At 39.1% G+C, this 27,057-nt stretch overlaps 1 protein-coding gene across 4 annotated transcripts in view; it reads left to right on the top strand.

Annotated features, from left to right (window-relative positions):
• Positions 1-27,057, top strand: part of slc6a9 (solute carrier family 6 member 9) — a 106,962-nt gene that overhangs the window by 67,381 nt on the left and 12,524 nt on the right. For all 4 annotated transcript variants that reach the window (XM_057856759.1, XM_057856758.1, XM_057856757.1 and 1 more), the window contains exons 3-12: positions 6,014-6,170; positions 7,313-7,444; positions 9,409-9,676; positions 14,932-15,064; positions 15,192-15,326; positions 15,589-15,692; positions 18,196-18,433; positions 21,221-21,355; positions 21,717-21,816; positions 24,455-24,555. In XM_057856759.1, coding sequence (XP_057712742.1) covers positions 6,014-6,170; positions 7,313-7,444; positions 9,409-9,676; positions 14,932-15,064; positions 15,192-15,326; positions 15,589-15,692; positions 18,196-18,433; positions 21,221-21,355; positions 21,717-21,816; positions 24,455-24,555 — 1,503 coding nt within the window. The remainder of the gene's footprint in view (positions 1-6,013; positions 6,171-7,312; positions 7,445-9,408; positions 9,677-14,931; positions 15,065-15,191; positions 15,327-15,588; positions 15,693-18,195; positions 18,434-21,220; positions 21,356-21,716; positions 21,817-24,454; positions 24,556-27,057) is intronic.

The following is a 27,057-nucleotide window of genomic DNA, read 5'->3' as shown; positions in this document are numbered from 1 at the left end:
AGGTGTAAAGAAGTTCTAAATATCCATCTTGCCTCCTAGCTGTAGTTTTGGCTAAGCAATGCAAACGGCTGTCTCTAAGGTTCTATAGTCACATGATCTGTTCGAAAAAATAATTTGGACCCATTATGAAATACTTTGAATGATTCCTGTTCATTTTATTCATTTGTGTTGTTTGTTTTATTGCTCTAAAACTTTTATAGACAACATTTTAAGGGCCATATTCAATGGTCTTTATTTTAAAGGGGAAGTTCAGAATTTTTTACATTAGGCTTAATCTTTGAGTTAGCCGGGGTTTAGTCGTTGGAAATGATTTGAACAAATTCTGTGCAGTTTGACAGTTATTTGTTAGTTTCAGGGCTCCGGAGTGGCTAAGCTAGCGCGAGTCAATGGTGGTTGAAATCAACTCCTTCAACTAATTAAACCCCCGTTAACTCGAATATTAAGCCTTATGTGAAAAATTAAAATGGTCAAATTCGCCACATGTAGGACGTTTTGCCGACGGCGGACATTTTGGCAGAACGCCGGAACATATTTCCTCCACACCTTTCTCACCTTTTTAACCCCTGACCCATTTTCATGCCTGATAATTGCATCAGATCTGATTTCATTTCATTGTCTGTTTGCATATTAATCAGAAATAACTGTTTTCAAATATTTGGCCAATTTTAATATTTTCTGAAAGACAACCTAAAAACACTGATGTTTGAAAATGATGATTTTCTTTATTCAGGAGAGGGAAAATCTCTTCATGTAAAAATGTATTTTTGTTATTTCAGGACTTAAAGACTAAGTTACATCGTACGCATCTTGGCTCTGATCCGACTGCCATTCGCTGGCGGATTGAATTCACTACCATCATATTCAATGTGTGTTGTTACACAGCTTTTATTTAAATTTACAATTTGATGCCACAAGCATGCGCAACAATCTTGTCCAGTGCAGCACGAGTGGCAGCGGAAGTTCTATCTGGCTACAGAATAAAATATCTGGTTGATTTTCAAAATAAAAATGAAGTCAAAACATTAAACTGTTCTTCACTTGATAACGGAGCCAGGGTTCAACTCAAGATTCAAACGATATTTTGTATTCACATGTCAGTAAATATGGATGAAGAAAAAGTGATTTTGAATGTCCAAAACCGTACATTTATTTATGACTTGAAACATTATTTACATACGAATTATGAGAATAAATCAAGAAAAGAGAGCCACTGAAGCTGAAGCACTGGGGGTGGATGGTATATTGTAATTTAATTTTACACTATTAAACCAAATATGCCTAAATAATTCAATTCAATTCAATTTTATTTGTATAGCCCTCAATCACAACAGAGGTCTCAAAGGACTTTACAGAGGCAATATGATACACAATTAGAAATGAAGCAACAAAGATGAATAGATACAGTTCAAGTCCTGGGTATCCCCTATCCTTAAGACCCTCCATGCCGGCAAGGAAAAACTCCAAAAACTCCAGAGTCAATTGGGAGAAAAATGAGAAACCTTGGGGAGTACCACAGTCAGGAGAGATCCACTCCCAGGACGGATAGACAGGAACCCCAGAACGGCTAATGGAAATTAGCAAGCGAAGTTATAGTCCGTAAAAATACAGTGGAGTAAAGGAGCAAGAAGAGGTCCCTCTAGTCAGATGAGACGGGGGTAGCAGCGAGGACGTCTATCCAGCCAGGGGTCCGGACAGTCAGGAGGCTGCAGCTGAAAAATAGCCCCTCCCCAGAGGGGAGGGGGGAAAGGGGACACCGGGTGACTAGTGATGAAGAGACTAGACAACTAGATATTAACATTGGAAAATAGAAATAAAGTAAGACAAGTGGTAGGTAGAGTAAGAAAAGGAGATAGAACTCAGCGGCTGTACTGCCCCCCAGCATTATAGCTTCTAGTGCAACTTAAACTGTGAGTCTATTCCGACTTCAACTAGCCTAACTATAAGCTTTGTCGAATAGGAACGTTTTTAATCTAATCTTAAATGTGCAAACTGTCTCGGCTTCTTTAATACTAGCTGGAAGCTGATTCCATAAAACAGGGGCTTGGTGGCTAAAGGCTCTAGCTCCGACAGTACTTTTATGAACCCTGGGAACTACCAGTAGACCTGCATTCTGAGATCGGAGTGTTCTGTTGGGGCGGTATGGAACCAGAGCATCGGTGAGATAAGATGGCCCCAACCCATTAATGGTCTTAAATGTAAGAAGGAGTATTTTAAATTTAATTCTAAACTCGACTGGAAGCCAGTGAAGTGCCTGGAGCACAGGGGTGATGTGCTCTCTTCTATTGGTTCCTGTTAAAAGTCTTGCTGCTGCGTTTTGGACTAGCTGAAGACCTTTTAGAGAGCTTTTAGGACAAGCTGCAAGTAGGGAGTTACAGTAATCCAATCTCGATGTAACGAACGCGTGAATTAATTTTTCTGCATCGCTTTTAGATAAAATATTTCTAATTTTGGCGATGTTGCGCAGGTGAAAGAAAGCCGTTCTACAGGTTTGTTTAATGTGTGCTTTAAACGATAAGTCAGGGTCAAATAAAATTCCTAGGTTTTTAACTGTGGCGCTGGAGGCTACACTTACATTGTCCAGAGTGACTATCTGGGCAGATAAAGAGTCTCTAACACTTTTCGAGCCTATTATAAGGACTTCTGTCTTTTCAGGGTTAAGTAGAAGATAGTTAGTGCTCATCCAGGTATTTATATCTCGGACGCAGGCGCTTAGTTTTTCTACTTGCCTGACCTGCTCAGGTTTAATTGATAAATACAGTTGTGTGTCGTCAGCGTAACAATGAAAGTTAATGCTATGTTTTCTGATGATGTTACCTAGAGGAAGCATATACAGCGTAAACAAGATGGGCCCGAGGACAGATCCTTGCGGCACACCATAACTAACTCTAGAGTACGATGATGATTGCTGGTTTACATTGACAAACTGGTACCTATTAGATAAATATGATTTAAACCAGCAGAGGGCTGCTCCTCTAATGCCTATGTCACATTCTAATCTCTGCAATAAGATATTATGGTCGATTGTGTCAAAGGCTGCGCTCAGGTCCAGCAGAACCAGGATCGAGACTAATCCAACGTCAGCGGCAAGTAACAAGTCATTAGTTACTTTAACTAATGCGGTTTCAGTGCTATGATGAGCTCGAAAGCCAGACTGGAACTGTTCAAACAAACTATTGTCCTGTAGGTGCTGACAGAGCTGTTTAATTACCACTCTTTCAAGGACTTTGGAGAGAAATGGTAAGTTAGAAATAGGTCTATAATTGGCCAGAATATCAGGATCAAGAGTAGGTTTTTTCAAGAGCGGTTTAATAACTGCATATTTAAAGGAAATAATGGTGCTACTCAGATGCATGCCTGTAAATATGGATGTACGCCTTCGATAGTGAAAGCAAGACAAAGGAGGAAAGTGGCAAAGCAGAACAGAGCAGGCGAGTTGGCGTAGACAGGAACTTTAGTAATGTGTGTTTTATTGTCTCACGTTCAGTAAAGCGAATGGAAGAGCATTGCAAACTAACTTTAGTTTTTTTTTTCACCAAGGAAGGCATTTAGTGTGCAATGGTTTGCATGCAGTGTGGGTTTTTCTATACACCGCCGAACTCATTTAATGTATGCGGTGATCTTGTGTGAATTTATTTGTTGTGATTATTGAAACAATAAATTCTGCTGTGATCCAGAAAACACAGCAAGCAACCATCCAGCCATCAATCTGTGCCCTCAAGCTCAGGCACTCTTGGGTTAAGCAGCTGGACAATGAGCCCTCGGTCATTGTCAGTGGTCATTGGGGTTGAAGCTAACTGTTTGTTTAGCATGGCCAAGTCAAACTGATATGCTGTAGTATGACCTCAAATGGTCAGCTTTTCCTCGAAAAGCCAATATGAATGAGTTAAAACAATATTGTGAAGAAGTGTTGGCATCTTATCCAGTTGTCACAAATGCTTAATTTCAGTTCTTATTGGCACGAATGACACAGCGACTTATCATGTAAAATGGGTGCAAACTTTTTTTTTTTGTAATAAATACCGTATTTTTCTGACTAAAAGTCACAGGTTTTTTCATAGTTTGGCTGGGGGTGCGACTTATACTCTGGAGCGATTTATGTGTGAAATTATTAACAAATTATTATATAATTTCACATGTTATTTTGGTGTTTTGGAGTGACACTGATGGTTTGGTAAACTTGTTAACATGTTCTTTATGCTATAGTTATCTGAATAACTCTTAAAAGCTATGTTAACATACCGGCTACGTTCGCATTTCGTTGTTCATGCACCATGTAACATTCTCATACTGTACACTTACTTATCATGTTGTTCTCTATTGTATTTTTTTTTAATTGCCTTTCAAGGTTAAAATATCTGTTCTATGTGTTGGCTTTTATCAAGTAAATTTCCCCCCAAAATTCGACTTATATGTTTTTTTTTTTTTTTTTTCTCTCTTCATTGCACATTTTTGGGCTGGTGCGACTTATACTCTGGCGCGACTTATAGTCCGAAAAATATGGTAATAGACCTCACTCCCTCTAAATTTCCTAGTTAAATGGTGTTACACTTGTATAGTCCCTTTCCACCTTTTAAGGCCCTCAAAGTGCTTTACACTGTCTCCTCATCTACCTACTGGTGACGCAGCACCAAAGATTTGGAGTGGGGGGAATCCTGCTTCCTCACACTTCCATGGATGTTGATCCTAGGATCCCCCTCCCATATTTATTTAACTTCCAGTCAATCCGGCTCGGTTTTTCATCCTTGATGTTACTTCTTGAAAGTCACCAGCAATGGATAAAATTGACATCACCGCCCTGCCTTGGTCGCTTGCCATTCCTGTTAACTCCTGATTGCTTAATTGTCTTAGTTCCTGACCCAACCCACTCCTGGACAATTTCACTTCCGCTCCTGCTTAGGCCAATGATTAGTAGTAAAATTCACTGCTATTCTGTGCAAAAGTATCTGCCGCTGCCTCCCTGCTCCTGGGGCCTGGTCCACCTTACTCTTGGCTGGCCCTTGATCATGTCTCCTGAGTCCGTGTAAAACTGCAGCTGGCGCTTAGCACCGGCTCACAGGCAGCAGGTTGTCACTAAGTAGCCACCCCTACAATGGTCCCCCACTGAATGTAGAGGCCCCCTTGCTCTGGAGATGCGGGGCATGGGGGCAGGAATGGAGTGTGCGGGACAGCTGGACTCAATTGACGGAAGTCAGGTCACCCCACCACACTCTTGGGGGCTGGCTGAGGCCGCACAAAGGAGCTAGGAGACCACCCTGGGCTCCTGGATTTCTTTGAATGGACGCCTTACTGTGTGGATAGGTGGTATGCAATTACCACTGCCCTTTCTATCAATTCACACACACATATGCACACATACATATTTTTCGTTTTGTCAGTCTCTTGATTGTAAAGCCAAAGGAAAGGGGCAATTTGACTGCTTATTTCATTCAGCTGGCAACACTTCTTGGCTTGGCAACCTCAACAGTGTGAAAGTGCAAATGAAATAAACAGGATATTGTTGTTCTCATCAATCTGGAAGCTTTATTCCATCCATTGCATTGTAGTGGCAGCAGGAACAGAATGGTAATGGTTACTTGTACACTTTTAAATACACTTAATTTATGTTTTAATTTTTTTTATTATGTTTTTTTTTTTTTTGAGGGGCAAGAGGCTTTTCTGTATGTTGGCAAGCAATCTCCAGTACTCAAGGATTATCTATAAATGATTCAAGAAATTAAGAATGACTGCCCAGAGGGTAGTTTCATTGACAACACAGTAGAACGAGAGTAATTTTATGAATCAAATTCAGTTTATCAGTAACGTGTTTTAAATGTACAAAGTAATTAATTACCAATTGCTCAATATGTGCTACTTGTACACCAAGATTTTACGCAAACAACCAAAATAGATGAAAGCAAATAGATTTCACACCTGGCAGCGGTAACAATGTAACTTCTCAGAGTGCAATACAATGGGTACAACCTCTCCAGTTTAGCTTTAACATGATTTGACCTTCATTGTGATTTTATTGCAGAATGGAGCAGTTCCAGGTGAGCCAGTGAAGAAGGATGAAAATTCTCGGAGAGGGAACTGGGGAAACCAAATTGAGTTTGTCCTCACGAGTGTTGGCTATGCTGTGGGCCTGGGTAATGTTTGGAGGTTTCCATACCTCTGCTACAGAAATGGAGGAGGTAAGCATTTCGTCAGAGAATTCTATTTCATGGAAGCATTACAGACATTCATGCGTGAAAACAAATAATTTTGTCATATAAATAATTGGAGGTATTGTAATGACTTCATCTCAATTGTTCGCATTCTAATCACGTAGCAATATTGATGCCAAGTGAACATATCTACACCTTTGGCTTGATCGTGGTGTTCATTATAGTCGTCCAATAATGATAAGTCCAATAGTAGATCACCGCTCTAATTCTGACCTGAAGAAATCATTTCAACATCATCTTAAGTCTCTCTCTTGAAACCTACGTCAGATATTAATTATATTTTGTATCATACTATAATCAAAACATTGCACCTCACTGTATTTAGTTAGACCAGACATTTATGTACAATATAGTCAAGTCTTTTTCATCGATAATTTTATTCTTTTAAATCGTCTCTGCATCTTTGAAGTACCGTATTGGCTGGCCCGAATATAAGACTGTGTTTTATGCATTGAAATAAAACTGAAAAAGTGGAGGTCGTCTTATATTCACGGTCTAGATGTTGTACCCATTCACGGCGTTAGATGGCGCCAGATATCATTGAAGCAATGTTCTGTCATGACAAATCTCAGCTACTCTCAAGTTTAACCAGTTTGCATTATTTTATTGCATTGTTTTTCCTTATTCAGATTTGTTTCAAGACTACAGTTAGTTAGACTTCACTTTGATGGTTAATGCAGTTTTTGCAATTTTGTTGTTTTATCACAATAGATTGATTTATTTACATTTCAAAAACCAGAGCCATTCATTTACGAATGTGATTGCACTTTAGTTTACATATTTAAATGTTCAGATATTAAGGTTTGAATGAGGCAAAATAACATGCTTTTTCTCTCAAATATATTGTTATAATCATTTGTTTCAGATGTACAGTAATTATTTTTTGTATAAAAATTTGGTGTTCAAAAAGTCTTTTTTCAAATTTGAGTCTTGAAAAAGAGGGGGTCGTCTTATAATCAGGGCCGTCTTATATTCGGGCCAATACGGTAATTCCTCCACTGGTTTATTTAAGTTTGGTACTGAGTTGCCTCATAATAAGAATCCTCCCGGAAACTCGATCTTTTTTTCTAGTGTTGACTATATTGGGACCGTCCTGCCTTCCTCTTTAGGTGCCTTCATGCTACCGTACTTTATCATGTTGGTGTTCTGTGGCATTCCACTCTTCTTCCTTGAGTTGTCCTTTGGGCAGTTTGCCAGCCAGGGGTGTCTGGGAGTCTGGAAGATTAGTCCAATGTTCAAAGGTTTGTGTGTTTGTAATGTATGTGACACTTAAACTGTTTATATAATCGACCTATCTTTGTAGATCTAACAGCTGCTGGGTACCGGAATTGAGTTGAACAAAATGTAATTTTTTTTTTTTTTTTATGTTTTGTCAGCACTCTGAGCATCACTGTAAATTGTTCCAGTGACACATTTGCCTGATACAGTAAAATTGTAAATCTCGTCTCAATATCTTCCGAGAAAATGGGCAGTGGAAGCATATTTTGTTTTAAATATTTAGTTCATATGTTGGGTTGTGGGTACGTATGTTACTTTCATAACACACATAACTGCCTCTTTGTAAGATATTATTGCATTTGTAATGGCAGTAAATTATTTTCAGTTGAGATCTGGCTGAATGCTATTGAACAGCTCTACAGTATAATATATAGTTATATGGTATGTGCAAATGAAGTACATAGCCATACTGTTTGGTAGACGTTGGGAGAACGATCATCCTGCCAAATCAAGCTTTAACCTAACTGCCAGTATCAACTATTACAATGAAGTAAGTTTAATTATAAAGTCAAATTACATATACATGACAGTTCTTCCTATAAAGATTAAACTGTATTTGTTTTTGTTTTATTTTTAATTTCACTAGAAAATATGCTAGTACTGTCTGTCTTCAAAGAAAAAAAATCCTGGGGAAGTAAAATTTGGGTTTTTAAACAGTAGACAACCTCCTACAATGTGTCAAAGTTTGCCTGCCTGCAAAGTCCATAGTTAAGTTGATCCATAGACTCCATAATGATATTGAAAGGACATGGGGCGCGGGGCTGATTAATAATTATTCATTGTTAGCGTGGCCGTTAAAACTGACTGAGTGAAATCACAGACAAAGAGCTTTTTTCGTTGAAAATTCTTGTGAATAAATGCTTAAATCCCTGAATTCTTTATAGATAGGGACGCAAAACAGTCTCGATTCTTGGTTAAAAGCAAAAAAAAAAAAAAAAAAAAAAAAAAACATGCAGGTAGCATTTATTTAATGTAAACATGTCGAAGTACGTTGCTAGTCTGTCAGTCAATGTGGTGGCCGCCATATGTAAACAGAGATTTTCCGGTGAAAATTCTTGTTAATAAATGCTTAAATCCCGAATTCTTTATAGATATGGACGTAAAACGGTCTCAATTCTTGGTTAAAAGCACACACAAAAAAAGGTGCAGGTAGCATTTATTTTATGTAAATATTGCGAACTATGAGGCTAGTCAGTAAGGAAATTAGCGGCTGCCATATGTAAAAAAAAAGTTTTTTTTTCCATTGAAAATTCTTGTGAATACATGCTTAAATCCCTGAATTCTTTATAGATATGGACGTAAAAGAGTCTCGATTCTTGGTTAAAAGCAAAAAAAAAAAAAAACGTGTAGGTAGCATTTATTTTACGTAAATATTGCAAAGTATAATGCCAATGCTGTAGCGGCTAATTTCTCCCATTGATTATTTTCACAACATTTCAAAATGCATGCATGGTACGAAAAATAATATAATGATTACCTTGAATCCTCGAACAAATCACTTCTGAGACAATCCTTCCTGTTTGTATGCGGTACAGCTTTCGTACTTTTTCAACATAAATCTGGCATTGGATCGCTGCATGTGTCGCTGTGACCGACTGCGAATAACTGAAGCGGATTGTGGGATGGCCCTCTGCTTGAAGGTGTGGCACACTGAAGGTCTACTCTGATCGGTCAATATCATTATGAAGTCTTTGGTTGATCCAACCCTCCACTTCAAACACTGAAGTCTCAATTTGGTGTCATGTCAAAAGCAAAAATGCACTTCCGTTCAAAATATTTTTGTCCTAATGCAATGCATAAATCTTCAGGCAGGCATCTTTAGAGTGATTAGTCATTTCTATCATTGTAATTATGGCTAGTTTTTAAGTATTTTAATGTTTTTAGTCTTTGACGATCAAGCACAAACGTATCCTTTCTTCTTCGGCAGGTGTGGGCTATGGCATGATGGTGGTGTCCACCTACATCGGAATCTATTACAATGTGGTTATTTGCATTGCCTTCTACTATTTTTTTACATCTATGACAAATTTATTGCCATGGACGTACTGCGACAACCCCTGGAATACACCTGATTGCAGTGGAGTTGTGTCTCAAAGCAACAACAGCATGGCTAATGCCACCCGCAGCATGGTGGATGGTGTCAATGAGTTTGTGAACCGGACCAAAAGAACCAGCCCCAGTGAGGAATACTGGAAGTAAGTCTCATCAGGAGAACATTGGGGATCTTGAATCAAGGGTAACCCTGGTTTTGAATCGGAGCTCGGCCTTTCCTATGTAGAGCCCATGGTCTCTGTCTTTGTGTGTGTCTCCCCAAATCCCAAAAACATGTTAAAGTGCATACGACAGTAGAAAAAAGTCAAATAGCATTATTATGTGAATTAGAATAATATTTTGAGACAATTCAACTATAAACAACAATTTGGCAAAGTGCAGATGACGAGAAATTAGTCTTTTAATCTGCCGGTTAGCCATGCCTACCATTATAGGGCTCTAGCGTCCCCAACAGGAGGATGACGTCTGCAGGAGTATGGTTTCATCTGTTTTCCTATTTAGCCCATTGAGGTGGAATTATTCAGAACGAGGAAAATGTGACGAAGACAGCCGCAAAATGTGATTGTTTCAGTCTCTCTACTCCAATATTTTTACAGGATATCGAAGTATTTTTCCCCAAAGCTAAATAAATGGTATGGTCATGACAAATAAGTCTTGTGCTAAATGGAATATGAAATAATAAAAATGCATTTATTCAGTACGACATGGCAAAATTACTCCATAATGGTCAAAACTGTCGACTTCACCTTTAATGTTGCACATCCCGAACGATATTTTATGCCACCGTAGTCAGTCGGGCTTTTGTCATTTCCCTGCCCCAGCTACGAAGAATGTAAACAAACAGAGGCGTGACAGTTAGCCGACATGCTAACCCGAACCGGGTGATGTTTCAAAGAGTTCGAAGCAAAAAAAACATACATAAATAGCCCAGTTCATTTCACATGGTGGCGAGCTTGTCAATTGTCTCCGCCAATTGGCAACCTGTCCGGCGGCAAGCAACTTCAAGCTCTGCTGAGGGCAGAGGGCTCGTTTGCGGGGAAGCAGCTGGACAATGACCGCCGGACAAACCGGCCGACGTCGGAGGAGTGCGTAGCTGCCAGATGGTTAACACGAATATGGCAAAATAATGCTTTACTACAGGGCGAAGACGTAAACAGCAAGAGAGTCATAGGAGAGCGGCTGCAGTTGTTGTGCAGCTAACATGGCAGAATGTGTCAGGAGAGCTTTTCTACATGCCCAGCCATGATCAAACGTAAGTAAATAGTCATTTATTTAAAGAAAGTTTGTAGTGTTTACTTTGTAATCGCTGTATTCGCGGACATTTTTAACACAAAGTTGCAATTTATGATTGGCTGGAAAATTTGACAGAACACCGGCACACAAAGAGGGCAATAAGCTGAGTATAGTGCTCTACCAGCGGGGTGATGTGCGACAAGGCGCTGGTCGTCGGCCGAGTGGACAAGTAGCATGTCAGCCACAAAATGCAAGCCACTTCGGTCTTATAATGTGTGCCATGATCCCAGTATTTAACATAATACAAAACACGATGTTTACTCACTTCTCGTAAGTCCAAGGGTCCCACAATTGTCGCACACTTGTTTTGGCCAATCTCAGGGTGAACGGGAACTTTCTGAAACCCAAAAAGGCTCACACGCTTCTCCCTGGTGCAGCTACAAAAGCCTGCAGCCATTTGTCTGGCATGATGCGAAAAATAAACGAATTAATCCGCAAAATCAGCTGAATCCGCAGTCCATTTTCACATTATAAAGCAATGCTGTATTGTTAGACGCTGACCTGGGTGACGTCACATTCGTATCCATCCTAAACCCGAGACTGGAGATGGAAGTAACTCATTTTAATGGCGCGGAATTTAAAAATTGAATATATAAAACGATCGCTTCCACACACATCTAAGCCGTCTATTTCATTCAGGAGCATAAAACACCGCGTGAAATATGAAATAAACATGTTTTTTGATGTCATACGCACTTTAAGATGAACTATATTGTGTCTGTGAATTTGTTCTGAAAACGGCAGGTTTTTAATTTGATGTGACGTTACACAGTTTATTATACAAGTACCTGCACTCTTTGTCTTTTCCTACATGGCTACTAATATCGGAGTGATTGTTTGTTCAATCCCGGCTCCAGCCTCCCTTGTGTGGAGTTTGCCTGTTCTCCCTGTGCCTGAGTGGGTTTTCTCCGGGTACTCCCATTTCTTCATACATCCCAAAAACATGCATAGTAGCAGTGGTGTTACCAGGATGCCAGGTGTGGGTGGGCATTAGTCTTACATGGGGGAGGGGGGTAAAAAAAGATACAATGCTCAAGTAGGTCGAAATCCAGCGTAGGGCTACTGCACCTTAAAACATGTTTTGTTTTCTCCTTGAGATAACTGTTGTTGTGATTTGGTCTAAACAAATAAAAGTTGATTTGATTTTATCTGACTTAGAACACATCCATAACTGAGCAGTATGGACATGTAGGTGACAATGTTTTTTTCAGGTAACCTATTGTGGTTCCTCGGTTTTATTATTACTATCATAGTTATTCTTTGTTCCGCAGCCCCTTTGAGTTCAATTTGATCCTCTTAGAATGCTTTAAAATGCACCAAAATCGGCAGGCAGGTCAAGACAGGTGCAATCTTTGATACTGTGTAAAGACAAATTCCAAATACACTATGTAGCGCCCCCTAGCACTCATTCTTTGTCCCGCCGACGCTTTAACCCCCTCAGAATGCTTCAAAACTCACCAAACTCAACAGCCAGGTAAACACTGGTGAAAACTTTGATAAGATGTTAAAGAAAAAATCAAAATATGCGTAAATGTGTGTAGCGCCCCCGAGGAACAAAACCAACATATCATTTCATTTTTCTTTTTTATTTTATTGTTTTTTTTAAGGTGAAAGAGGAGGTAACAACTCAAAGGTTAAAACTTAGAACACATCAGTACTATATGAATGGGATACCATATGCAGTGCCCAGACTGCCGTTAGTACTACATCCAGTTTTCTTTAGGTGGGCAGAGCATGTCCGTAGGTGGGCACTGCCCACCCCTGCCCCACCCGGTAACTCCCCTGATAGGCTGATTGAACATTCCAAATTGTCCATTAGGTGTGAGTGTGTGCGTGAATGGTTGTTTGTGTCTATGTGCCCTGTGACTGGATGGCAACCATTTCAGGGTTTACCCTGGCTCCTGCTGATAGGCTTCAGCACCCCCGCACCCTCGTGAGGAGACAGGGTTAAAAAAAATGAATGAATGTCAAAGGTCATTGTTTTTTATTATGTTATGATATTATGTTATATGTATATACTGTATATATAATTTTAAATATTTGAGTTGTCACAAAAGTAAAAAAACAAAAAAACAACTCTGGAAAGTGTCAATCTTTCAATCTTTTCATTAGGAGAATGTTTCAGGAAAATAATGCAGTTGGAGGCCATAATAGGATCAGTTATGCAATTCCTTTATTTGAATTTCAAGGTCCAACATGCACCTGTTAGATAAGATTGGCTAACACGTGCTTTCTCTCCAGTGTACTTTTAGATATAGCAACAAAATTGCTGTTCACATGTGAGTGAGTTGATGAAAATGTCAAATTTCCGGGGCAAAAAGTTCCCATTCACGGGCGATCTAGACAAAATGAGCCAATGAAGGAATAAATTACGTAATTAATTATACCCAATCTAAAACAGTACAATGTTTGCCTCTGCATGTGGTGGCCATAGATGATTACCCCAACATAAAAAAACAGAAGTTTTGGCTTGTTGAAGCCTCTAAACTGACCAAAGCATGCATGAATATTTTTGTTTGTCCGTAGTGTAGGTGCCCTGTGTGTGTTTATTTTTTGTTTGTTTGTTTTGTAACACCTGGTCCAAGGTGTCATTACATATTGTTGGTGCAAAATTCAAGGAGGAGGTTAAAGGTGCACTTGATTTAAAATTTTTTTACATTGTTTTTCATAACATTGTATGCCATTTTACCAGGCTGGCATGACAATTTATGTGGAAAGTGTCCAAAATGTCATTCTTCAGACAATTTAGTTGTTTAGTTAATTTTTGTACTCTTCTGCAGATTTGCAGATTAAAGTTGAGATTATAGTATGAACAAAGTAACCTGGTGTGTATAGAGCAGGGGTCGGCAACCCCAAATGTTGAAAGAGCCATATAGGACCAAAAAAAAAAAAAAAAAAACAATATGTCTGGATCCGTAAAAAAACTAAAAGCCATACATAAGCCTTAAAATGAAGGCAACACATGCTGTATGTATCTGTATTAGCTATATTCGCCTACTATCAAAATGACTGAGTTGGCTAAAAATACCATAATGAGCCTTCAGATTTAATGTTTATTTTCCCTGCAGTGCATCCAACGCTCCACGTGACTACTTGGTTGTTTGATGCAACTTCAAGTTTAACTTCATTAAAATGAATAAATGAATGCGTTTATGAAAATTAAAGAAATGCAATAAAGAAATCCGATGTTTGATGTCATTTTTATTTTGAAGTTTCAAAAACAACAAAAGAAAACGTGCATAACATGCCCCCTATCTGGGCATCTCTTTGATTTTCTGTATTATCTCGGTTTTGTTTTTGAAGTCTTCAAATAGGTATTCTGATATGTTGATGAATGTCTCCTTCATGTGCTCACCATCTGTTTTCCAAGTTCTATTATCTCCCGGGTTGCCATAAAACTTGCAGCAGTAGTGGTGTTTGGCGATGCAATCCATTTCTTAAATCTATTTTTGCGCTCCACTAAGTTCTTCAGAAGTTGTGCAATGTCACCTTTTTTCACTCTCCCAACTGGGTACTTGGCTGCAAATGTAGCATGCCTTCCTTGGAAATGTCTTTTTTCTATTCTTTTTGTTACTTCACAATTTCCCGCCACAGAGTAAACGGTCAGGACATCCTTCCGCATTGGCAATGAATCCAAATGATTCGGTACAAGAAACGTTGAATCTTCTGTTATCCTCAGTTATTTTTCTCTTTCGGATCCACGGCCCATCACACAGGTGTCGGTTTGTTTACAATAGCCACCTGTCTTGCATCCCGCCCTGCTGATAGAAAAGTGTGTCGCAGGCTATGACGCAAATCTTCGTTGACAGAAATGTTGAAATTCAATATTTATTCTACACATTTTTACGGCATTGGAAAATGTTAAGAATGTTCGTATCATTTTTGTCTTCCTTCAGAAACCATATCGAAAGAAAAAATATATTTGCCTCCCACATCACATTTTTGAAAATGCTTCAGGGAGCCACTAGGGCAGCGCTAAAGGGCCGCATGCGGCTCTTAAAACGTGGGTTGCCGACCCCCGGTATAGAGCATTATAGAGATATAATATAATGTAGAGAATTTTGGAGCATGTGTGTAAAAGTACCCACTCGTGTTTTCTTTTCAGACATTATGTATTAAATATTTCTGATGACATTGGGAACTTCGGAGAAGTGCGCCTACCCATCCTGGGATGTCTGGCTGTATCCTGGGTAGTCGTCTTCCTCTGCCTCATCAGGGGTGTCAAATCCTCTGGAAAGGTCAGTCAAACATCTGTGGAAAAGGGTAACCTCTAGAGAGATCATAGTTTGATTCAATGAAAACAGACTGAGCAAGTGGATGCTGTTTCACAGGAGTCATTAAATTGTTGTGTACATGCATTTGCAGGTGGTTTACTTTACAGCCACATTTCCATATGTTGTATTGACCATCCTGTTCATCCGTGGGATTACACTGGATGGTGCCATCAATGGCATCATGTATTACTTGACTCCTCAATGGCAGAAGGTCCTCGATGCAAAGGTACTTTTTTTAAACTCAACATTCATTTGTAGCCTATTACCCAAATTTCCCAGATGCTATAGAAGCAACTGTTGTCTATGTTATTGCACCAATAGAATTTGACAATAAGATTGGTTATGGGTTTCATGTCTCTAAAAAACAAGGAATCATGTTATCATATTTGGGCACTGTTGATGTCGTGATAATGTGTTTGACATTGGATCAGGTATCTTGGGTTCAATTCCTACTCAGTGACTGCGTGTGTGAATTATTGTTTTTCTAGGTGTGGGGGGATGCTGCTTCACAGATTTTCTACTCGCTGGGATGTGCTTGGGGTGGTCTTATCACTATGGCTTCCTATAACAAATTCCACAACAATTGTTTCAGGTACTAACAAAATCTTCATGTACACTGATCACAACTCAAGGTCTCCCTGCAGTAATATCTAATGAGAGCCAATTCTAAAGTTATATTTACATACTGGTAGTCACTATAACATAATTATTAATGCTGCATTCTGGCTAAAACGGAAATGCTTTATTTTTTTCTTTGTAGTTTTCATTAATTAAAAAAAAAAAAAAAACAATGTTAAAGGTGTGTATAAAAGTGTACTGTATTTAAATGACCTTATTTTGCGATACGTGAAGGGTGAAATAAAATTTCAAATACAATTTCAATTCAGAACTGTCTATATTTATACAGCATCTTAAAGCAAAAGTGAAGCATGATGGGTATTATTTTTTGTAGTCATTTATTCATAAGCCTAAAACACTGATTAAACACTTGACCTCTAAATGGTGGGAGTGAACTTAAAAATGACTACATTGTGTAATTTCATATGTGTTGGGAACAATGGAACAGAAGGTGAAATTGGGTAAAACAGTGAAGGAGTGCCTTAGACTATTGGGATTTGTCTACTCGTGTAACTCCACCTAACACAAAAGGAGTAGGAAATGAAGGGGCAAAATGTGATAGGGAAATAAAAGGATGTTATTTACTCTGCTGAGATCGTCCAATTTACTGACAGAGCGGGGGTATCTGGAGGAGAACTGAGAGTGTTCAAATTATGAACAGACTTGAATCTATCTGTGCACAAAGCTGCACTATATCCTAATCTGCTTCTGGGGCATCGTCCCAGTGGACTTTATTTCCCCACTGCTGCAACCTCTCAGATTGGTGCACATCAATTGGACCAGCAAATGTGAAGCAGGACAAGAATCTCTGGTGACATTTACAGCTTACAAGCAAGTAAATTAGTCTCACATTTGGTCTACTATTACTTACAGTGGTTATAAGAAGTCTATAAACCCCTGTTAAATGAATACCTGAAAGTAAAGCTTGCTAAATGTGATTTATGTAAATAAATTGATATGTATACCGTATGGAATAAGACTTTATAATGGGGAAAAATCTGCTGACTGTGCCAAAACACGCCCCACTCCAGTGGTAAATGTCACTTGTTACGATGTGGAAAATGGACGCTACTTTGTTTAGCTTTTTTCTTATGCCTATTCAACTTATCTTCCATACCAGTGAGGTTTTGGAAGTGTGCACACTTGGAGAAGTATCCCAGTTGGTCAGATTTTCAGCATGTTTCATTTCCTCCCTTTTACCAGTGGGGCAGTGTGAATTTATGTTTGTGGAGAACCTCTTCTCTCGGTCAAATTTTACGCACACCTCGCAACTACCTCTTGAACAAACGCAATGATTATAGGGATAGTTTGCTCACTAATTGATGATTGGCAAATGTGATTTGTATTAGCAAACACTAGTGTTCTATAGAGACTAAAAGCTCCGACGAAGACCCCGCGTGCCCTGGCAATTGCAGCCCTCATATGAAACGCAAAAATCAGCTGATGAGGGTCGATGCTAATACATCCCCAGAATCTACAGTAACTATCTAATTTCATTGTGAAATAATCGAAGGATATCTAAAAAATTATAGTGTACACACCGCCATCACCAACAGCAACAAAATGAGGGGGCCACTTGACAGGCCTTCAGACTGTGAAAAACGAATGATTGGCAGCTGTTTGGCCATCTGATTCCTTTGACTCTTTACCTCAGCGGAAGCTGGCATAATTTAAATTCAGCGAGCTATGGTGAAATTAAGTAGGCCCTTGGCAGAAATTTTACCTTTTGTGAGACACTGCTGCACAATGCACAGCTTGCCTCCGAGATTTCCTGGTATTCTATTGCTTTTTCTACTCTTATGCTACATGAAATAAAGGATAAACATGATTTTACACGACCTTCACACTGCCTCTCTTGGAAAGCAAATACTGGATGTAAATTTTAACCATTCGTGTAGGCTTTTCGTGAAATCATTTGTTTTTGTGGTCAAATCTTACAGCGCAAGCTACTGTGCAGAGACAGTTTCATGGCATTTGTGTTCTCATTGTTCACATATCAGTCAGGAAGTTACGTAAGTAGACACTAAATATCCCGTGGAACACAGTGAAGACAAAACTGGATGTTCCTCCAAAATAAATGAAAAGACAAGACGAGAACTGGTCCGGGAGGCTTCCCATATGTTAACAGCAACATTAAAGGAGCTACAGGAATTTTAAAGTAGTACAATACTGACTATTTAGTAAATTTGACAGCAATCGCAATCTGTGCTAATTGGTGTATTACCAAGTCTTCCCAAAAAAAAAAAAACACATCTAAGCATGGCTACATTTTGGAAGACACTTGAAGTCTTACATACGCTTGGGGGAAAATGTGTTCTGCACCGATGAATGAAACATAGTTGAGACTCAACCCACAATTCCAAAAGTTTTGGCACAAATACTAAACCGCTAATCAACAAAAGAACACCACACCTTCAGCGAAGCATGATGATTTATCTGAAATGTAATCCTTGTTCTATCTGTGTTTCTATGGACAGAGACAGTATCATCATCAGCATAACCAACTGTGCAACCAGTGTCTATGCTGGCTTTGTAATTTTCTCCATCCTGGGCTTCATGGCACACCACCTCAACGTGCCTGTGTCAGAGGTAGCAGACCATGGCCCAGGACTGGCATTTGTAGCATACCCGGAAGCCCTGACTCTGCTTCCCATTTCTCCACTGTGGTCACTGCTCTTCTTCTTCATGTTAATCCTTCTAGGACTGGGAACTCAGGTAAGGCTTGAAACCCTTTTTTATCTACTGCCATTTTTTTTCTGAAGGCCACATAATATCTGAGTCAAATGTATTATGTAAGGCATGTACAAATTCAGTCTACGAAGTAATGAATACAAGGGTTTATTTTAAGGATGTCCCGATCTGATTTCGAGAATCTGCCGGGACCGAGTCCCAATCCAATACCGAAAAAAAATTGTTCAAAGAAAAAAAAAATAGATAAATAAACATGTGACTGGCCCACCGAATCATTCTGACACCGAAAAAAATATATTTAAAAAAAAATATATATATATATATATGTCACTGTCCCACCGAATTATTTTTAATAACTAGAACTACCAAGGGTGGATCACTTGATACAAATCCCTTTTGTATCCAGAGAAGGGTCATCTGACCTTAATCAGCATATCTTTTGTGAGCATTGAGGTCCTCATTAGACATTCCAATTCTCCCTTGAAAAACCACAGGGCTGGATTTCCCCAATTAGCATCTTGAGTGTTTACAGAACAGGGCTGCCTTGTCTTTGTCGGACAGTGGACTGCTCAGGCAGGCAATTGGGCGGACAACCATTTTACATATTCCAAAAGCTGCAGTTTGCCTACAGTACAAGGGATGGTGTAATAAAAAACAAAATATTTTTTATGTGGTGACATATGACACTTCGCCCTATTCCCGGGGCAAGGTGTTGGAGGCTGTGCCGAAGCAATTTTTCCTTCTGCGCATTCTTTGCGCCCACATGAGAGTGAGCCAAGTCCTTTTTAGGACCCACCACCCGTCTCTCTTGCCTTCCGGTGCATGCCTGATACAACACATATGCATTCAGTGCTGCCATGTCAATCATATTGTAGAACACGGTGACTGGCCATCTCCGTGTTCCTCCATGTTTGAGAAAGCCAAGGGAGCCCTGGATTTTCAAATATTCAAGATGCTAATTGCAGCTATCCACAGTGAACCCCCCCCCCCCACACACACACACACACACCTAGGCAGCGACTCCACAGGCAGGTAGGGGGGGTTGTCTGCTTGATTGCTTGTTTGAGTGGTATATTGTTTGACAAAGCCAAGTACCGTATTTTTCGGACTATGTGTCGCAGTTTTTTTCATAGTTTGGCTGGAGGTGTGACGTATACTCTGGAGTGACTTATGTTTGAAATTATTAACGCATTATTATATCATTTCACATGTTATTTTGGTGTTTTGGAGTGACACTGATGGTTTGGTAAACTTGTTAGCATGTTCTTTAAGCTATAGTTTTCTGACCAAATCTTAATAGCTATGTTATGTTAACATACTGGTCACGTTCGCATTTCGTTGGTCATGCATCATGTAAAATTCTCATACTGTACACTTATTCAGCATGTTGTTCTCTATTGTATTTTTATTTTAAATTGACATCTGATATATCTGTTCTATGCGTTGGATTTTATCAAGTAAATTCCACCCCAAAATGCAACTTATACTCCACTGCAACTTAATTATGTTTTTTTCCTCTTCGTTGGGCATTTTATGGCTGGTGCGACTTATAGTCCGAAAAATTGGGTAGTCAGTTTGGTATCGGGGTCATTTGACGCCTTTTTGGTCTTTCTTTATAGCCAAAAAAACCTGACACTTCCAGTGTTAAAAAAGAATAACATGAAAAAAATACTTGCCTTTATTAAATGCTTCATTGAGTGAGGCCACTCAAATCCACTGACGCTGCTGAGAACAACACACACACAATGAATGTCCACTTAGGGGCAGTTTACATGGCGACTCTCCGAGAAGACGAAAAATTTCATGTTTGCATTTATATGGTTCCATTTCCATTCAAACAATGTCGCAATTCCGCATGAAAACGATGTAGTATTCATGCCAGGCCCTAGGTGGCAGTGCAGATTTACAAGGCGACAGCGAATGATGCACTTTGACCTCCTCAGCCCGGAAGACAACATGCCCGCCCTCTCCAAGCAATGGCATTTTCTTTTGTTCAAAAAGGCACAACAATGGAAACATTCAACATATTTAAATTAAAAACATTATGAAAACAGTAAATTAAAGCCGACATTCCGCCATTTGCTGTTTTTAATGTTTAATAGCACCGCTGTGCACGCCCATGTGACGTGCACGAGTGCTTACGTCATCGAAGCGAAGGTGGTTTCCATGCATATGAATGCGCTGCGACCCCCGTAATTGAATTCTTCCACTTGGGAGGCAGGATTCAGAATTTTTCGTCTTTGCCTTTCGTCTTCGCCGACACCATATGCACGCGAGACAATTCCGCTACTCAGTCATTTGCGTCTTCATGTCGCAAAGTCGCCATGTAAACTGCCCCTTACACTACCGCTAGGTCTATAAACTTAACGATTTGTCAGTCATCGTTGAACTTGTTAAACATGCGAGCTCTTTCAAGTATAGTGCTCCCAAGTTTCTCTGGTATCATCAAAACATCAAAGCTGCCACTCATCGTTAACTTTAACAAGCAAACGCCAGCTGCACTAGTGAACAAGAAAAACAGCAGGAGGTAGAGTGAAGGTTGTACGCGCATGAATCAGAGAGAAGTAAATATATATTTTTTATTGAAAAGCCCAATCATTTTTAGCCGGTTCCGATCTTCTGTAAAGTGATGCGATCTGCCCGATTTCCGATCGTGTGATTGGATCGGTACATGTCTAGATAATTTATTTTATTTTTTATTTTTTTGTGTCAGAATGAGATAGAACAAGATAGACAGTAAACAAGGGACATATTAAATGACATTATAAAATATTTTTTCTAATTCTCAATTTCACCCATTTGTTGCTTTAGTTCTGTTTGTTGGAGACGCTGGTGACAGCCATTGTTGATGAGATAGGCACTGACTGGATCATCAGGAATAAAACTGTAGTTACACTGTGTGTGGCTATTGCTGGATTCCTCCTAGGAGTTCCACTAACAACCCAGGTAAAAATGAACCCCACACCTAAAAAATGAAAATGATGCTGTTTTGTTTGAATTACATTCAATTTAATGTTTAATAATCAAGCTCTTAACGTGACTCAAAAATGGTATACATTTCTTGAGTGTTGAGTAAGGACTTGCCAATAATACTATTGACTTTATATTGTTTTGACGGTTTATTTTAATGAATGTAACATTTTCATTCTAACTGTAATGTATTGCTGACCAAAGTTAATGTACCATACTTTTTCATGAACTGGAGAATGTACTGAAAGATACATGCACACCTTGATTATCCACTGCCATGCACATATTTTACTGTTGGATGTACTTGTTATGACCTATTTTCTGTTGATGTCTACAGGCAGGAATCTACTGGTTGCTACTGATGGATAACTATGCTGCAAGTTTCTCTCTGGTTATCATCTCCTGCATCATGTGTGTCTGTGTCATGTATATTTATGGTAAGGCACAGGATCAACACACATTAGAAGGGTTCTTGAAAGTCTTCATTGTTCTTGTGGGATGATGATGAACCTTTTTTTTAAGACTGATTTGTTCTGAAGTAGACTCAGAAGACCAGATATGAAAAACAATATGTAGTAAATATTTGTGCTCGTTGAAGGTTAAAATGAAACGAAAGCCTGCCCTGACAAAAAGTAAACAATATATATATGGCGGAAAACAGAAAAGCCTGAAAAAGCAGTTTCTGCTCTTGCTCTCCTCCTTAAAAGAAACTGCTGTATTTTAAACCAAAACAACTGTTGTGTTTGATAGAACAATATGTCTATATGCTGCCATAGCAGATTCATGGCGCATTTAGCCCCCAAACTATTTTTAATTTGTCCGTTTTACCCTGAAAACCTCCGTTTACAGACATCGTGCAACCGCTTTTATTTAAAAACAGCCATAACACAAAGGTAATTAATTATATTTATTATTCAAAATGTCTGTCATTTTGAGCTTAGAATCATTAATTGATGTCTAATATTTTGTTTGAAAAAAAAAAAAAAGACTTTAAAATATGCGAGTGAATAATTTTTTAAACTTTTAAACAAATTACGTCACAATGAAAAAAATGGTGTCTGTAAAAAAGTCACGGATATCTACCTCATAACTTTCTCTTAATTAATTTTTTTTTTTTTTTTTTTTGGTTACTGTCGCATTTTCTCCGATATGTTAGATGTTAAATAATTGATCCAAACAAAGAAACATTGGGGAAAAAAAGTTTAAAGGGGTAAATATATGAAAAAGAAAATCTCGACCACTCCTTGATGTCTGCAATTTCTGCAGCGCAACCCTTGTTATATTACCATGTTTCACCCATAAAATCACCAAAAAATCCGGCTGTGGCCATTCACAGCTGTGTCTTGACACTCAGTGATACATGTGACATGGAGTTTTTGGATCGAAACAAGGTAAGTACGCGATAATATCTCGTTGAAGTCATGGCGTCTGTAATTCTGCTTTCGTGTGCTCTCACCTCCAGATAGGGTTTTGCTGTTTAAAGAAATTTTTGGGGTGAAAAATACCCTCCTGTTCAAAATTTTTCTTTCCACAGAAAATTGTTAAGCTCTCCAATGATGTATCACACATGCATATCGGACAATTTTGAAAGTTGGCCAAATTGGGGGTCTAAGAGAGGAACTTCAAGTCGCCTGAGTGTTTTCCGCCATATATATATACAGTATATAGAACTTAAAATGCAATGCAAGATACCAGTAATTATACAGAAATATAACAAATCAACACCAAAAAACATGAGCTAAGAAGAAATTGGACAAAATAGACCACGTCGGTCTCAATTAAAAAAAAAAAAAAAACATTGAGATCATATACAATATTTTAGGTTTGGTGGTGTAGTTTCTTTGAACATTGACAGTTTTGAAACAGCTATTGAGAAAAAGTTATTTTCAATTTCATTCACTTCATTCATTCATTTCACAAAAGTCAAAATTTTGTGCGCCCAGGTCTACCTTTTGCTGAAACCTCGGCCTTTGGCACACGAAGCAGGGCTTTTTAAAATGAGGATTTTGCCCCACTTGTCCCTTTTAAATAAAGGGTGAATGTTACACACCTCAAGTTTAGAGTAATACATACCATTTTGTAGAACAGTGGCTAACTTCTCGTGCATGAGTAGCAGTACTAGACATTTTTATCCCTGGCTCGAGTACCATGTCGAAACCTTATTTTATTTTTTTTAAACAATGTTTACAATCTATTGCTGATGATCGTAAATAGTAAGCGGGCCATTGTGTTTCACATCTTTATGCAAAACTTCGACAAACAGTTGAACACAATCCTTCACGTCGTCTTTTTTCTATGTCCTTGAACATGGAGCAGTATCTTGATGTTTAAAAACCAGAAAGAAAAAAAAGCACCTGGCATCAAGACCCTTGTGAGTTCAAGCATATTGTCTCTGAACGTAAACACGGGTCACATACAGTATATGATGTATGACCGTATGTCCTCGCAGGCAGTGATGTTTCAACTGTTAAAAAACGAGAAAACTCTAGTTATGAATATACACACGCAGACGCATCAAACGTAGAATTTGCAAATCTTCACTTTGGTTAGAGGTTTTTCAAAGCTTCGGTTTCTATACCCAAAATATGTGCTTGCAGGTGGATGATATGCAAAATCGTAGGAGAATTTCTTAGTTTTGTGAAGTACCCTGCTACAAGGCCTCAGACCTTCTCTGGAGTGGCCAAAATTCAGAGTGACTTTCGGAAAACTAACACCTGTGCTAAGTGTGTCTTCAAGACCACAAGCTTGTTAGCAGTCTGCCAAATTCCCAAACAGGTCCAATGAGGTTTACACTTACACTTACATAAAAATCAAGATATGTTGTATTTTACATTCAAGTGCAGCTGTGCAGCCAACAAAAGAAGCCCAGTGTGTTATTTGTTATCTGTCGAACCGCATCCCTGAACTCTTGGAAAATTAATCAAACCTAGTGTAATGCTACTCATTACCACAAACATTCGTTGTTTTGTTGCTACTATTTACACCATCAATTCTTGAACATTGTCACTTTAATAATGTTATTTGCATGTATTTTAATTACAATTTTAAATCACTCCTTTCCTTTTTTTTATTCAGGTCACAATAACTACTTTAAAGATGTTGAGATGATGTTAGGGTTCCCACCACCTCTCTTCTTCAAAGTCTGCTGGAGGTTCATCTCCCCTGTCATTATCTCTGTAAGTAAACACTCACAACAAACCAACATCTACATACTGCCAAAGCATTTTAGGAATATGACCTATATTTCGAGCTAATCTGTTGGGCTTTGTTTCCCATTCCGACTTTAGCGCAAATCTTTTAGACTGGAAAGTCTGCAGCTCCTATCAGTAGAATGCCCCGACCACATATTCAATGCTTGTCCACTAAGCTGCTAGGCCAACCAATAAATTTATTGTTGTGGATTACTGGTTAGATTCTAGGCCTTTCCCCCACTCCATCACTCACTAAAAGCTACACTCCAGACCTGGCACATAAGCTACGAATTTCTTCTCACAATTGTGAACATCTCTTAGGTTTATCCAGGTGTCTATTGTTTCAGTTTTACAAATTCACATTTAATGTATCAATTAATCCACTATCTGTAGTGCTTGTAGTAATGAGACTGTGTGGTGAAGCCTATTTTAACTAACTATGGGCCAGAGGAAAGGTACACCCTGAACTGGTTGCCAGCCATTCGCAGGCTACATGTAGACAAAAAAACCTGGGAAAACCTTAGGAACAGCAAAGATACTGCGCATGACCTTCAAACTCCCACGCCTCTGGTAGAGGACCAAAGCTATACACATACATATATATACATATACATATCTATACATATACACACACACAGTGGGGCAAATAAATAGTCAACCTCTAATTGTGCAAGTTCTCCCACTTGAAAGTATTATACAGGCCTTTCATTGTCAACATGGGTAAACCTCAACCATGAGAGACAGAATGCGGGGAAAAAAACAGAAAATCCCATTGTTTGATTTTTAAATAATTTATTTGCAAATCATGGTGGAAAATAAGTATTTGGTCAATACCAAAAGTTCATCTCAATACTTTGTTATGTACCCTTTGTTGGCAATAACGGAGGCCAAACATTTTCTGTAACTCTTCACAAGTTTTTCACACACTGTTGCTGGTATTTTGGCCCATTCCTCCATTCAGATCTCCTCTAGAGCAGTGATGTTTTGGGGCTGTCATTGGGCAACACGGACTTTCAACTCCCTCAGCAGATATTCTATGGGGTTGAGATATGGAGACTGGTTAGGCCACAGCAGGATCTCAAAATGCTTCTTACGAAGCCACTCTTTTGTCGCCCTGGCTGTGTGTTTGGGATCATTGTCATGCTGAAAGACCCAGTCACGCCTCATCTTCAATGCCCATGCTGATGGAAGGAGATTTTCACTCAAAATCTCTCGATACATGGCCCCATTCATTCTTTCCTTTACACAGATCAGTCGTCCTGGTCCCTTTGCAGAAAAACAGCACCAAAGCATGATGTTTCCACCCCCATGCTTCACAGTGGGTATGGTGTTCTATGGATGCAATTAGGCTCGAGCGTATGACGTGGCACTCGCGAGGTTTCCGCCGCTATCGCCATTGTGGAAGATAAACTGAGGCATTTCAACACAGGTCGCTCTTTAAAAATGGTTGGAAATTATTGTGCGGTAAAGAATTGCAACAACCGATCGAATAAAAAAAGGAGAATGTACAGCTCGACGGAACACCATTGAGTTTCTTCCGGATCCCTACATGGAGAAAAGGCGAGGGAAAGCTCATATCTGAACTTACCAAACGTCGAAGAATGGCATGGGTGGCCTCGATCAGAAGGAAGGGCATAACGTTTGATTCTCCAGTTACACACTGAGTTTGCTCTATGCACTTCCACTCCGGTAAGTTAATTTCGTTTGTTTACGCAAATTTCAGTAACTTTACGCCCTAAGTCGGCCTGTTGTTAGCTATTGCTACAGCTAAACAACTACCATGCATACATGTGCATTGTCTTCATAAGACATAATTCATGTCGTTGCTAAATGAAAAAGCTGTAATATTTTGACGTGAGAGAGTGGCAAAGAATTTGTACACAGGCTACATTTTATGCAGCAAAAGTTTTGTACATCCGTGGTCACAGACTAATGTAAACATTGCCTACCTTTGCTAGAAAGATGGTGTTGCCGTTTGCTATGGTCATAAAGTGAAGATCCTGCACCCATCCGCAGCAAAACTGTTTGTAGCTTTGTAGCGATTTGTAGTTTCGGAATTGCTGATGAGTGTAGTAACATATACCAAACACTAAATACAGCATGATGTCCATTTCGCGTAGTGGTGGAAGCTAGTCGACATCTTTATTCCATTTGTGTTCGGCTTGCTCGTGAGGGTCAACATTGTTCACATCCTTAAAATTGCTCACATATCTGTCCTTCGCCGTGGTAACAAGTTTGTCTCTGTATCGAACTGGCAAGTATTCCTTACTTTTTTCCATCTTTGGTTGCCGCTAACTTTAAATGTCCCGTGATGCTTCCGCAATGGTTGCGTTGTCGCAAATCTCGCATGATCCCGTGCTGCTGTGACGTAAACGCTCGAGCCTAATTCAGTATTCTTTCTCCTCTACCAAAAAGTTATATTTTGGTTTCATCTGACCATAACACATTCTCCCAGTCCTCTTCTGGATCATCCAAATGCTCTCTAGC

The sequence above is a fragment of the Corythoichthys intestinalis genome, chromosome 14 (assembly GCF_030265065.1).
Source record: "Corythoichthys intestinalis isolate RoL2023-P3 chromosome 14, ASM3026506v1, whole genome shotgun sequence".
Taxonomy (NCBI): Eukaryota; Metazoa; Chordata; class Actinopteri; order Syngnathiformes; family Syngnathidae; genus Corythoichthys; species Corythoichthys intestinalis.
This window is presented reverse-complemented; position numbering and strand designations above follow the sequence as displayed.